Source organism: Cyprinodon variegatus, unplaced genomic scaffold, assembly GCF_000732505.1.
Source record: "Cyprinodon variegatus isolate N-32 unplaced genomic scaffold, C_variegatus-1.0 Scaffold757, whole genome shotgun sequence".
Taxonomy (NCBI): Eukaryota; Metazoa; Chordata; class Actinopteri; order Cyprinodontiformes; family Cyprinodontidae; genus Cyprinodon; species Cyprinodon variegatus.
Window position 1 is genome coordinate 26,880 of NW_015151210.1, and position 12,780 is coordinate 39,659.

Sequence of the window (12,780 nt, forward strand, 5' to 3'; positions counted from 1 at the left end):
AACCCAAAACAGCAAAACTATATCAAACCATAAAAAAAAAAACATCATGCAACCTGCAGGACCTAAAAAGCATATCCATATTTTTAAAAGCTATTTGGCTGTTGTGCAGACAATGGTTATACTGAAGGTATTCATATTAACAGAGAGTCTTAAAGTGGTTAGCATTGAGGCCAGCAGCTGCAGTCAGTCTGCCCACCTTAATTTGATCAGGGGAAAGCAGCTGCTTTAGACTATTACTTAAAGCTTAGACAGGCCATCTGTCAGCAACTTCAAACCAAGACCGATATTAAAACCAAGGAGCAGGATGTCATCAATAGATTATTTTTGTGTAGGACTGTTGTACCATCTTGTAGTGATTCACATCAATCTCATGACCTTACAAAAAAGCCCTGAAAGCATTTCTAAAACCATATTTAGTTCCCAGAACTTTAAACAACATTGTGGCTCCTTTTGGCTCCAATTTAACTGAGTAAGAAGGAATGCATAACTATAAACTACATTTGGAGGTATTAAAAAAGTTGTAGGCGATTTATGACATATGCAACTTGCTCTACTGCATTTCATGATAATGTTTGGCAAATGTTATGTGATTTCTTTCAGGTCAAATACCGATTCCTTCCTCTACAGTGTTTCTAGATGACAACAATGAGACAATCTATGGAAGATGGTGAGAAAACAAAGAAACAAAGAAACTATGAGACAAAGCATTAGCTCTGCTCCTTTTACATTTGCTAATATAAACTCACACACGCACACACATTCACTCCTAAAAAACAACCAAACTTTCTCATTCACACTACTATGATCTCAGTGTATAATAAAAACACTACAAAACTCTTACAAACATGATGTAACTCTCTAACATTCATCAACCTCTCACACATACCATTAAACCTATATATACACCAACACAATCATATACAGATATATCCAGATATATCAGATTATCGTACACATACCATTAAATGCTCTATATACATACATACATAATATATATACATATATTATGAAATTCTTACACTTAGAACAAACTCCTAAAACCACTATTCAACACTCCTAGATATAACACTTTAATATTCAGACATGTACCTTTTTTTTCATTAAATGAACATTTTAATTATTAGTTTACATAAAAAAAATAATTAAATAACAAAAAGTTGATTAAATTGATAAATTCTGCTCATTTGAATCTGACTACAATTTTATAAAAAAAAAAAAAAAAAAAAGATTAAATGACTTTGAGCTTGAATGTTTTATGGTATATGTGAGCGAGTGTGAGGATTTATCTAAGATTTGTTAGTATAAAGTTTGTTGGTATACATGAGAGTTTATTGACATGTGAAGGAATCTGATGTTTATATTAGATAGTTTGATGTAATATATAAGAGAGTTTAATGGTATGTGTGAAATAACCTTTTGTCTAAGTTAGTTTGATAACAGATGTAAGAGAGTTTGCTGTTAAGTAAGAAAGAGTTTCATTGTACATGTTTGAGAGTTTGATGTTTAAGAAACTGTCATAGTGTATGAACATGAGAGTTTGGAAATATTCAATTGGGACACTGAGAATATAGGTGTTCTGATATGGTTTGGTTGCTTTATACAACTTAATAGCTGTGTTTATAACAAAGTTTATGCAAGCATGTATCATTTTTCATAAATTTTGTCTCATGGTGCTCTTCTACACATGTATGTGTAGAAGAGCTGATATAGATGGCGCTTTCCTTCGCTTTAGTCACTTTTCATATCTCAGTTGTTTCACTTTGGTGATAGACTCAGGTCATAGTTTAAAAGGCAGCTTTGAAAAGATGTATTAATAAGTGGCAGCTGGTGCCATTGCTTTTACTATTTTCCCCTTTTGAAACAATAAAAAAGACTTCCCTTTGAACAAATCAAATTGGATCCTCCAACTTTTATTCCACTTACCACACAGATTTATATTGGGATTTAGGTCTAGGAACATTGCAACAAAAGGAGGTTCAATTTTTTCTCCAGTGACTCTTTTCTATGTTATTTTGGCCATCTGTTTTGAATTGTCACTGTGCTGTAAGACCTTTGATTTTTCTTATAGGCTTCAGGTTTTTACATAAAAATCTCCTGATACGTCTACGAGCTCCTGATGCCATTAGTTGCAACAAGATTCCAAAGACTTTTAGAGTAGAAACAGTGGGATAACACAGCATCTGTTGGATAACTATGTGTTTTACATATTTATCCTTCATGCGTATTACTGTGTATGCTGTTTTGTTCCCTACAGCCTAAAAGTTTGATGTCCGATTATATGTCTGCATTTATATTTCTGATTCAGTTACAAATTTCTTAGGCAAGCTGTAATTTATCAGACAGCAAAAATAAGGCTGTGGTTGAGAAACGTCCCTTCTCTTAATTTGGAAAGCTGAAATAGCATTCAGTTGTGATATGATGTCAGTTGTGATATGAAGGTCTCTGTGTTTCTATGTTTGCAGGAGTCAGTGAGGTTTTATCGAGTGTTGTGGAGGATGTTGGTGAAGCTGTCAGTAGAAACATTAGTGGTGCTCAGCTTCTTCATGAACTACTGAGTGCTCCATGGCTACGCGCCTTACTAAAGGTATTTCATAAATTTTTTGTTGATGCAATGCATTGGACCCGGTATATATAGCTGGGGATTGATTAAACAATTGTTTGTGTTGCCTTTTTAGATTTATGAGTGCCTGTTGCAGTTCCAGAGATTTACTCCAAGTCCACTTCTTCCATGTGCCTCTGGACTCGTACAAGAGGTGAATAGACAAATCTATATACATCAATCATACCTAGTTTTTAATCTGGACTTATTTTCTTTTACAATGTTACATTTTTTTGTTTTGCCATTTTTTAGGCATTATCATATTTCATCAGGCTAATGTTTTAAATGCATCTTTTAAAAGAGATGAATAAATAACAATTTTGAAAATTGTTGAATTTTTGACAAATTGTTCAATAAACAACAGTTTGAATAAACAAATTGTTGTTTATTAATCATCTCTGCTCCTCCCATGTCTTTACATTTTCTTTTTAGCACCTTTTCTAACTTAGCCAACTCCTATTCTTTCGTTCTTTTCTATGAGCTCAGAATTCTAACAAAAGAGCACCATAATTAATACCATACGGCCAGCTTTATTTAAAATTTAAGCACATGAACTACTCTTCACCAAGATTTAAGCTAGGAATATATCATAAGGTGTACACATTGGTGTATAAAATCTTTAAGCTTTGCAAAACGTTATTTTGAGGTGGAATGCAGCTGACTTTTTCTCTTTGTTACAACAGCATTTTTTTTTCCTAATAATGAGCAGTATGTGTGTTTGCCTAGAGGTGGAAATTTCATAAGGAAATAATTTTTGGTACAATATTATGTTTCATAGGATAATTCAAACAACCAGAAAGTGTAATGCTACGTTTGCAATGTGATTTGAACAGCAAAAAAGTACCTGCAGCTTCCTTTTTGATGCTTGTACATTAAGACCAGGTGTGTACAGATGCATCTGATGTTTCTGCTGCTCCTGTGTTCAATGGCAGAGAGCAGCTTTGGAATATTTGCTGTGATCGGTGGGTGAAATTTGGTTTTAATGTTTTTAATTGAGAAAGTACACCTCTACACATTATCTGTGCAGTCAGTTCATTAAGTTCACAATCCTGCCTTAAAATATTATTTCCGTCTCGGACGTGAGCAGACCCCTACATACTGACGGTGTGCTGTCTCTAGGAATCCCCAGCAGCAGCTGCCTCAGGCCCTTTTACCCTTTGGTTTTTTACTCCTACTATTCATAGTGGCTGAAAGTAAATGTTAGCCTTTTTCAGATATGTGGTGCTAACTACAGGCACTAGAACAATAAAAGCGAACATAGTTTGCAGGCAGATTTTTCAACATTGTAAGGTAATTTAGGCAGTAAACAATTTTAATGGAGTGATTACAGCGATCTGCATCAGCAGTGCTGTGTCTGTCTCCCTGCCAGCTACCAAATCAGCTTCATTGATTGGTTGATGTGATTGATTGCTTTTTATACACCTGTAGATCCTCTCCTACTCGAGTGTCAGTTTACATCAGTGGCAGACTTTGAACTGTGTGGTATAATAACAGCCTTATTACAGTGTAATTTTAATAACCACATAAAGAGCCATTGCACTCTAATATGCTAGCAGAAATCCTACCAACATCATCAAAGCTTTGGCAACATCCTTATGCTTAATGCTGCGAGAAGTTGTTAATAAGCAGAGAGTAGTAGTGGGTATTCATAACCAATCAAGAAATTCACAAAGGTTGATTTTGGAAAATCTTTAGATTTGTAGATGATTTGCTTGTGTAGATAGAACCTGGAGTAAATTTCTGTTCCTGTTATTTTATGTAGTAAACCTTTTAAGGCCATTAACGTCATTGAGGTGTCTAGAAATGTTAATGCTCTTTTATTATGTTAATGTTTTATTTTTTTTAGATTTTCAACTTGTGTGTTTCACACTATGTCTAAAATTTAGAAAAACTAGGTGAACCCAAGCGGCCACATTAGTATTGGCTATGCAGAGAAAAATAATTACACATGAAATTACATGAAGTATTAATAGACTTTTGATGTTTTCATGTTTAATTGCAAAGCATAATCCCAGAGCATGTGAAGTGGTTAGAAAAAATTATAGTTTTTAAAACGTTTACAACAGAAATCTGTTTGATTCCTCCTAAATTCAGGGAAAAACAATTATTTTCACAACTCATTTATTAAGAAAGTTGAGTCCTAGAGCATGGAGTTTAGGCTTAGCATAAATCCATATTCTGTGAAGGGCTCAAAGCATGAAAAACAAGAAGCGCAAGAGAGATTTTAGGGATTAATTTAGGAAGAAATTTAATGAAGGATTAGGTTTCAGAGCAATATCCTGCCTTGTTCTGCCTTACTAATGGGGTATTGCTACATCCATTCTGCTAAAATGGTGAATATAAGCCCATCTGCACACCCAGCATGGCTGTCTACTAATACAGAAAGACTGAACAGCAATTATCAAAAAGGCAATCAACAGGCCACTTTTAAAGCTGGAAAAGTTGCAGAGATCTAGAGCTAAGGTTTAAGTGTTTTGAAAGGAAAGCTCTTAGTCTTTGCACTTAAAAAGTCATGCTTTTATGAAAAAGATTAACACTATGGTCTAAAGAAAGCAAGACAAGGAGGATTTGCGGTTCTTAAAGGAAAGTAGGGGAAACAGTAAACATCTGGATGGAGGTCAAGATCTGACTTTTTTAACGATGTGCAACATGTAAGGGTAGATGTAGATTAAGATTAATCAAAACTTAAAACACAGTGAATATTGAAAGAAGGGCAACACAGAGAGACAGAGACACAGAGGACAAACAACCATTCACACACACACTAACACCTAAGGAGAATTTAGAGAAGCCCATTAAGCTAACAGTCATGTTTTTGGACTGTGGGAGGAACCTGGGGTACCCGGAGAGAACCCATGCATCCACAGGGAGAACATGCAAACTCCATGCAGAAAGACCACGACCCAGGAATTGAACCCAGATCCTTCTTGCTGCAAGGCACCAGCGCTACCCATTGATCGACTGAGCAGCACCCAAATGTTATCCTTTCCTTTCAACCCATAATTATGTGTTGGTCTGTTGCCCAAAATCATATTAAGCACTCTAAAATGTTGGGTCGTATTCAGCAAATGCAACCAGTTTCATTTGTTAAGTATACGTTTCTAAGGGAATTGTATTATTTGAAATTCCACCTATGGTTAATAATCTTTCTTGTTTTACTTATTTTTCAGATCATGGTAATTATACAAAGAGCTAACTGTCCTTCACCTGATGCTCTTGAGCTCTACAATCTCCTCAGCTCACCACATATCCAGGTTTGACCTTTGATTGAACCAAAACATCCATCTGAAGCATTTTCAATGTTGATATAACACTTTTGGATGGTATTTGTGTCCACTAGGCCCTCCTATCATCTCACGACAGTGTGGCACAGTGTGACTATTTACCCATCCTTCCTCCTCTTCCGGATGAATTACCCGAGGATGAGGAGGCCATGAGGATTGTTTGTCTTGTGAAGAACAACCAACCTTTGGTGAGATTTAAGTAACGTTTTTGTCGACTCTCCATTGAAGTTTAATGATGGCCTAAATAAACCTATAATCTTTGTGTAATTTCTATTATTTGATGTATCTAATTGCAAATATTTAATTATTTTTCCATTGAATCAATGAACATTCACTCAAACCAATCTCAGTTTATGATTAATATTTGATACTGTACTAAAGTAGTTTGCAGTTAACCTCTAGATCAGTTTATACTCAGACTTTGAGTTTGACAGGGATCTCTTTAAACCTTAAAAAACAGAGTTTCTTGTTCATCCTCCAAGACTGGAAAGAGTTGCAGAAATGTAGAAGATGGGGTCGGAGTGATCCGCAGTCGTTGGAGCAGCCTCCGCCGGCTCACACTGGAGCGCCTCATTCCTGCAAGAAGGGCGTGCTCAGGAGAGGAGTTCAGAAGGGCAGAGAGTGAGGCCAGGCCTCTGCCCCCTCTTGGAAATCTGACCTGCCAATCTCTTCCTGGTTACATGTTGACACCAACATATTGTTTATGTCCACATAAAGCAGAACTTCCAAAGCAAGTGCTCCATCACTCAGCTCCGTCTGTTTTTAACCCAGGCAAGTGTTCCGGTAAGACAAGGATGAGTTGAACCGATCATTCATTTGTCTGTGATCAACCTCCATCTTCAGCCGCAATGATGGAGAATTCTGAGGAATCAGCCCATCATTAATTATGCTGATAATCATTATGTTAATCAAACCCCATCAGCATTAAATGTTCCCATTGTGAAGACATCGTTATTGATTTTTCCATGGACAGGCATATTCTTTGTTCCTTTTTTGCTACCATGTAAACCTGAGGGGGTGGGTCTCATGGTTCCATTTCTGGTGTGGGGTCTCATGGTTCCATTTCTGGTGTGGGGTCCCGTGGTTCCATTTCTTTGGGGGGTCTCATGGTTCCATTTCTTTGGGGGGTCCTGGGGGTTCCATTTCTTTGTGGGGTCTCATGGTTCCATTTCTTTGGGGGGTCCCATGGTTCCATTTCTTTGGGGGTCCCATGGTTTCATTTCTGTGGGGGTTCCCATGGTTCCATTTCTTTGGGGGGTCCCATGGTTCCATTTCTGTGAGCTTCGAACATAATTTGCATTCTTGTACTTTGTAGACGTCTACAGCTTTTCTTCTTCTGCTGTCCCCCACTGGTTTGTTTCAGAGAGACCCAAAACCAACAAAGAAGATGATGCTTCAACTGACAGGAGCAGTGATGATTATTCTTACCCTCCCCCTCCAATCCTAGCCTACAGTGTCAGTCTTCCCAACTCTCCCCTCATGTACAAAAAGGCTGCTTCAGGAGGAGAACTCAGGAACATTCGTACTCCTGGTAGGACTTTTGTTGAAGTCCACACAGCACCAGCTATTCCTGCAGCTCAGCTCTCTCATTGGCAGCAAGAAGTCCGCACTCTCCCTAATCCTACACACCGTCAACACAAAGAGCCTTTAAAGCATTCAGTTACACTCAACTCTTCTGTCCTGCATCACAATCAACCACAACTGGAGCAAAATCAGGAACAAAAACATGATCCACCGCCCAACCAAACCTGCTGCATGGAGGAGCTCAGGACCACAGTTCAGACTGTGGCCAGCAGTATTGAACACAGTAGTCAGGATGTACGCCACCTAGGACAAAAAATGGTGGCAGCCACAGAAATCATCACAGATCGTGTGGAGGAGAATGCCCAGGCCCTTAACCTTCTTGCTGAAGTGGTGGATAAGCTCCAAGGGATCATTGAGGCCAGAAACCAGCAAGAAGGATCCACTCGGTCTAACCGTCGCCCTCCACCACCTCCAAGAGTCTCTTCTTTATCTCCAAAAGGGATCTGCAAACCTCCCACATCGTACCCACAGCCCGCTTTGCTCTCCTCTTCTTCCTCCAGCTCCTCCTCTTCTCCATCCACCAGTTCCTGTGTGGATGGTTTTATGGAATACCAAAGTCCAAAAAGACGAAACATAAGCAGCAAGCAAGCAGATTATAGGGACAACAATGGACATGTTCTATTCAACAATGGACCTTTACCACAAGCTCAACAGGAAGGCAATCAAAGCCGTAATATCACAGGCTGGTTAACAATGAACAAGAAAAAGAAGAAAATTAAGCAGCCACAATAAAAGGTTCTTGCTTGGAAGCTAGAAACACACTAAAACTTATCTAGCCATTCTTTTTACAGGCCTTTTTTAGACAGGTTTTCTAAGATGAACAAACTAACATGTATCTTGTGATCACAAACTCAGAGTTTTTTTTTTTTTTTCTGAATCATCTGAAGAATGCTAAAGGAAAATAAATCAAAGGTACAAAGACTTTGTATTTTCTTCATGGGAATTTAGAGTAAGTGTACTGTTACTATGATTATCATTATCATTTTCCCATTTAAACCTTTAAAACTTTGGTTAGACTTCATTTTTTTATTTTTACTTCTACTATGATTGCAGCCTCATACACTTAACCCTGCAACTATCTTTAAAAATTTGCTTGAGCATTTGTCTTATTGACACAAAATGTTTCTGACCATTTCTCTATGTTAAATATTTTCAGCTCTGCCTCCTTTCTGAGAAAATAACTGCTTTGTTTTTTTGTTTTTTTTTTTTGTTTTGTTTTTTTTGGATGGCTGGCAAATTTGTTTTATTAAGTGTGTCTTTTGTCCCATAAAACTAATGAACTTCTAGTGTTTTTACCTTTATTGTACTGCAAAATACTGTATTGTAGCATTGAAAACCATTACAGGTGGTTAATTTTTAATCTAGGGGGCGACAATAAGGAGGGATGAGGAGACAGGAGACATCTACATTGCCAGAGTGATTCATGGAGGATTGGCAGACCGCAGTGGTGAGATAAAATTTATCCCAGCTGTCTTAGAAAGGCCTTAATAATGAATCTGAATTAAACAAAATATAGTATGGATTACCATAGATTTCTGTCTCAGGACTCCTTCATCCTGGTGATCTGTTAGTGGAGGTGAACGGCAACTCAGTGTTGGGGCTGGAGCCAGAAAAGGTCATTCACATACTGGTAGGTTTACAGGATAAAGGCCTATTTATGGTTTCAGTCAATCAGTATCAACTGTCTGGAACTAAATTATCTTTGTAATTATCAGGTCCAACACCTAAAACAATGTAAAACAAGAGTCAGAGATATTTTTACTCACGAGGAGAGTAGGAAGAGACCATGCAGTTACAATCTCCACCCCACTCTGCCGTCTTCAGCTTTCTCATCGCTATTTATTAAGGTCAGGGTGACCCTAGTTACACAAGCTGAGGTTGCACTAAAGAAGAAGGGGAACAAAATGACCTTACTTTGAACCTCATCACATATGTCAAAACAAAGCATGTGGTTTGATTTGCAGTTAAGTTTGTTCCAAGAATACATATTTCGAGAGTGACTGGTTCCAGCTCGAAAGAAAGGGCCGTATTACCCGGAGAAAGAAAGACCTTTATCTGGAACGGTCTTTAGCAACAGTTAATAAGCAATGAATCACACATTAAACATCATAATAACAAACATTAAGTATCTTATAAATGATTCCAACAGTAGTTTTCAAAGCATCAAATGCACTTGATTAGCATGGATATCCTGTATTCACACTGTTTCCTGATCACAGGGCGCTTGATCAAAGATTCAAAATAAGGAGCTGTACATTACTTAGAAAAAAATCCAGGTACAATTACCTTGAGTGTTGAATGATATAAGATAACAAGCACAAAGGATATCACATACAAATTCCCTTTGATCATCTCATTTTAACTAGTAAATTGCGTAAGGTAGACCTTATTTGGATATATATAGTATGCCTTTATATTTAAGTTAAAAACACATTTTGTAACAGATAACAATGAGGACCAAAAGTCTACAACAGAAGAATATTTAAATATTTATTGAAATGTGTGCTGCTAGATTGTCAGGCAGCCACCTGTAAAACAATCAGGACCCTTTGAAGGAAATAAATAGGTTAGTGGCTGGGGAGGGATGTGTTGACAAAATTTGGTAAAGAAACCACTAACCTTCTTAGGATCCGTGAAAGCAAGGATGCCAAATTTTGGCTCATTAATTTAGTGGGCTGGTGACAAGAGAATGATGTCACAGTGGGACTGTCAAACTGTGACAGATAATCCCCGGTCTGATGTTTGATTAAACACATCCATAAAATGAACAAAAATAAGTCAACTTTAAGGTTGACAAATCCAGTGGATTGACAGCAGTCGGCGATCAGAAAGCTATAACTGGCTCAGAACCATGGAAGCAGAAACAGGTGACAGAATCTAAGGGTCAGGCTTGAAAAGGTTGTAAGGGTAGAGAAACCACATCAAACAAAGTGAGGCAGATTAAGCATGACAGATCCGGAGGTTAAGCAGGAAGTAGAAACAAGGTCAATGTCCAGAGATGAGAAGCCAGGAGAATATTTGAAAGGCGCAAAGAAAAACAGGGAAATCAAGGAGGCAGAAATAAGATCGAAAATTGGCAAGAAAGAAATGCTGGACATTTGCTCTCACTAGGCTTTCAGTAATCTGGCACTGTTTGCCAGCCAGAGGGCAGTATATAAAGCTAGGTAAACAAGTTGAGTGAATGAGGAGTGATTAGGGTGCAGGCAGGGAAGAATCTTAGATGCATCTGAAGTATATAGTTCGAAATTATTTCAAACTAAACAACTTTCACTGGAAACTGTTGTATCATTAATGAATGTTGAGCTGCCGTCTGAACAACGAGCAGTTTTTTCTGTGTTCACCCAGGCCAAAACTACGCCTATTGGAAAGAAGTTGCTAAATAATAACAATTAAAGATCCCCAATTTAAGCGACAGTTTTAAGCCACGATTCTTGGTAAAAATCTTTAAAGAGTAGCTACATTTTTAATTTGGTACTGTGATAAATAACATATGTTATTGATAATATTACATTGTGTTCAATGATAATCTGATCGAATGATGTTTCTGTTGCTGGTCTGATGTTTCTGAGAAATTTTGCAATTGACATTGATTGTCCTGTCTGTGTTTTCTCCCTGTCAGAACAGTTCGATTGGAACTATTCTCTTTAAAGTTATTCCAAGGTCCACTCAGGTCACCAGCAACCAAAAACCGGTAAGAAAACCCCTCTGCTGAAATACTAAGGCTAGTATTTCGTGCAGACAGATTGAGAGTGGTAGCTTCATTAACCTTAACCATTGTGAATTCAGATCTGACCAGAGGTCATTATTCACAAGGGGATTTTTTTCAGTCTGTATTCTACCTAAGATTTTTTACTTCCTTGATTTAATTCATATAATCAGCTAAGATGATAAAACAGTCACAAGGCAATAATACCCTTTGATTTAGATTGCTTAAATTAAAAGAAAATCTCTTAATCTTGCTCAAACTTAATTCTTCCCATCAAAATTCCTTTTTTTCTGAGTAAAGGTCGGTTTAACTAAATTCACTTTTTCAGAATCCAGGTTGTAATTTCTTAATTTATCAACCTCCTACAGTGTTTGCTAATCTCCACTAAACACCTTGATTTAGTGCTAGACATTGGATTGACATGGACCCAAGATATGTTGAGCGTTACTAAATTTGTTTATTGTTGTGAAAGTGCGCAATGAACATCTCCACTATAATATGATGAATATAGCTGGTTAGTTATTGGTGAAACGAAAAACACCACTTGTCCCTTTAAAGAAAGGTATACACTATACTGTATAATCCTCTTCTGTCCCTGGCAATTTAAAATTGTGGGATATTTTTATTATATTGTGATTTTTATATCATGATATTTTGATGAACATCACACTAAAGTCAAAATGACCAAAATCTCTTGCACTTTTTCATTATGCCTGATTACATTTTCAGTTTTCAGAGTCTTTTGTCAAAACAACATCTTCAGAAAAAATCTTATTGCCTCAGATTTAGGCGGAAACATATTGTCAAATTAAAATATTTATTAAATTAAATTCCATTATAATTTGACCAAAAATATAAGAAAAAAGAGGAAAACTTAAAAAATTAAAAACTTGCTGACTGGAAAGGTTTCTTATGTGTAGATCTCTCTGATTTTATCGTTTTAAGGTAGATCATTGGAATCTAGTTTCTCATTCCAGTATCATTGATTCAACTGACCTTTGGAATTATACAGAACATGACCTCTGTTTCTTTTATAATAGTTTCTTATGGCAATTACTTTGTGTGATATATTTTCCTGAAATCATGTGTAGGAGGTGAACATCTAGTAATGTGCGGACCAGTAGTCTCTTGAGATAATGGGTTTAAAGTTAAAAACGGATTCTGTGTCATGTGTGTCTATAAAGCTTTAAGCCAATCAGGAAACAGTTGAGCCATCAAGCAGGAGGCTGAAAGGCAACAATGTGGAGCAGATCAGCAGCTCATCTCACCCTCCGGTTACTTTATTTATAAAAGTTAGTTTTTCTGCTTCAGGCTGCCACATAAAGCACTATTTTAATTTAGAAGCGACAAAATAATAAGCATGTGGTGAAGTACTTAAAATATGATAAGTTAATATGTCAACAATATTTAAAAAGCAAATAAAAAGGGCTACACCTGTCCTGTAGTTATCTTGTAATTTCTTTCCCTCTTAATGTGATTCACAGCCTTAGTTACACCCAAGTTAATTCCAGCTCTTAAAATTAACTTTTTATATACATACATACATACATACATACATACATACATACATACATACATACATACATACATACATACATACATACATA

The 12,780-nt window shown here is 36.8% G+C and overlaps 1 protein-coding gene across 1 annotated transcript in view; it reads left to right on the top strand.

Moving 5' to 3' along the window:
* Nucleotides 1-611: 611 nt before the first annotated feature.
* Nucleotides 612-12,780, top strand: part of LOC107098216 (MAGUK p55 subfamily member 4-like) — a 24,407-nt gene continuing 12,238 nt past the window's right edge. The window contains exons 1-8 of the mRNA XM_015395743.1: nucleotides 612-667; nucleotides 2,463-2,584; nucleotides 2,676-2,753; nucleotides 5,770-5,853; nucleotides 5,940-6,071; nucleotides 8,833-8,914; nucleotides 9,012-9,097; nucleotides 11,087-11,158. Of these exons, the coding sequence (XP_015251229.1) occupies nucleotides 637-667; nucleotides 2,463-2,584; nucleotides 2,676-2,753; nucleotides 5,770-5,853; nucleotides 5,940-6,071; nucleotides 8,833-8,914; nucleotides 9,012-9,097; nucleotides 11,087-11,158 (687 nt within the window). The 5' untranslated portion in view covers nucleotides 612-636. The remainder of the gene's footprint in view (nucleotides 668-2,462; nucleotides 2,585-2,675; nucleotides 2,754-5,769; nucleotides 5,854-5,939; nucleotides 6,072-8,832; nucleotides 8,915-9,011; nucleotides 9,098-11,086; nucleotides 11,159-12,780) is intronic.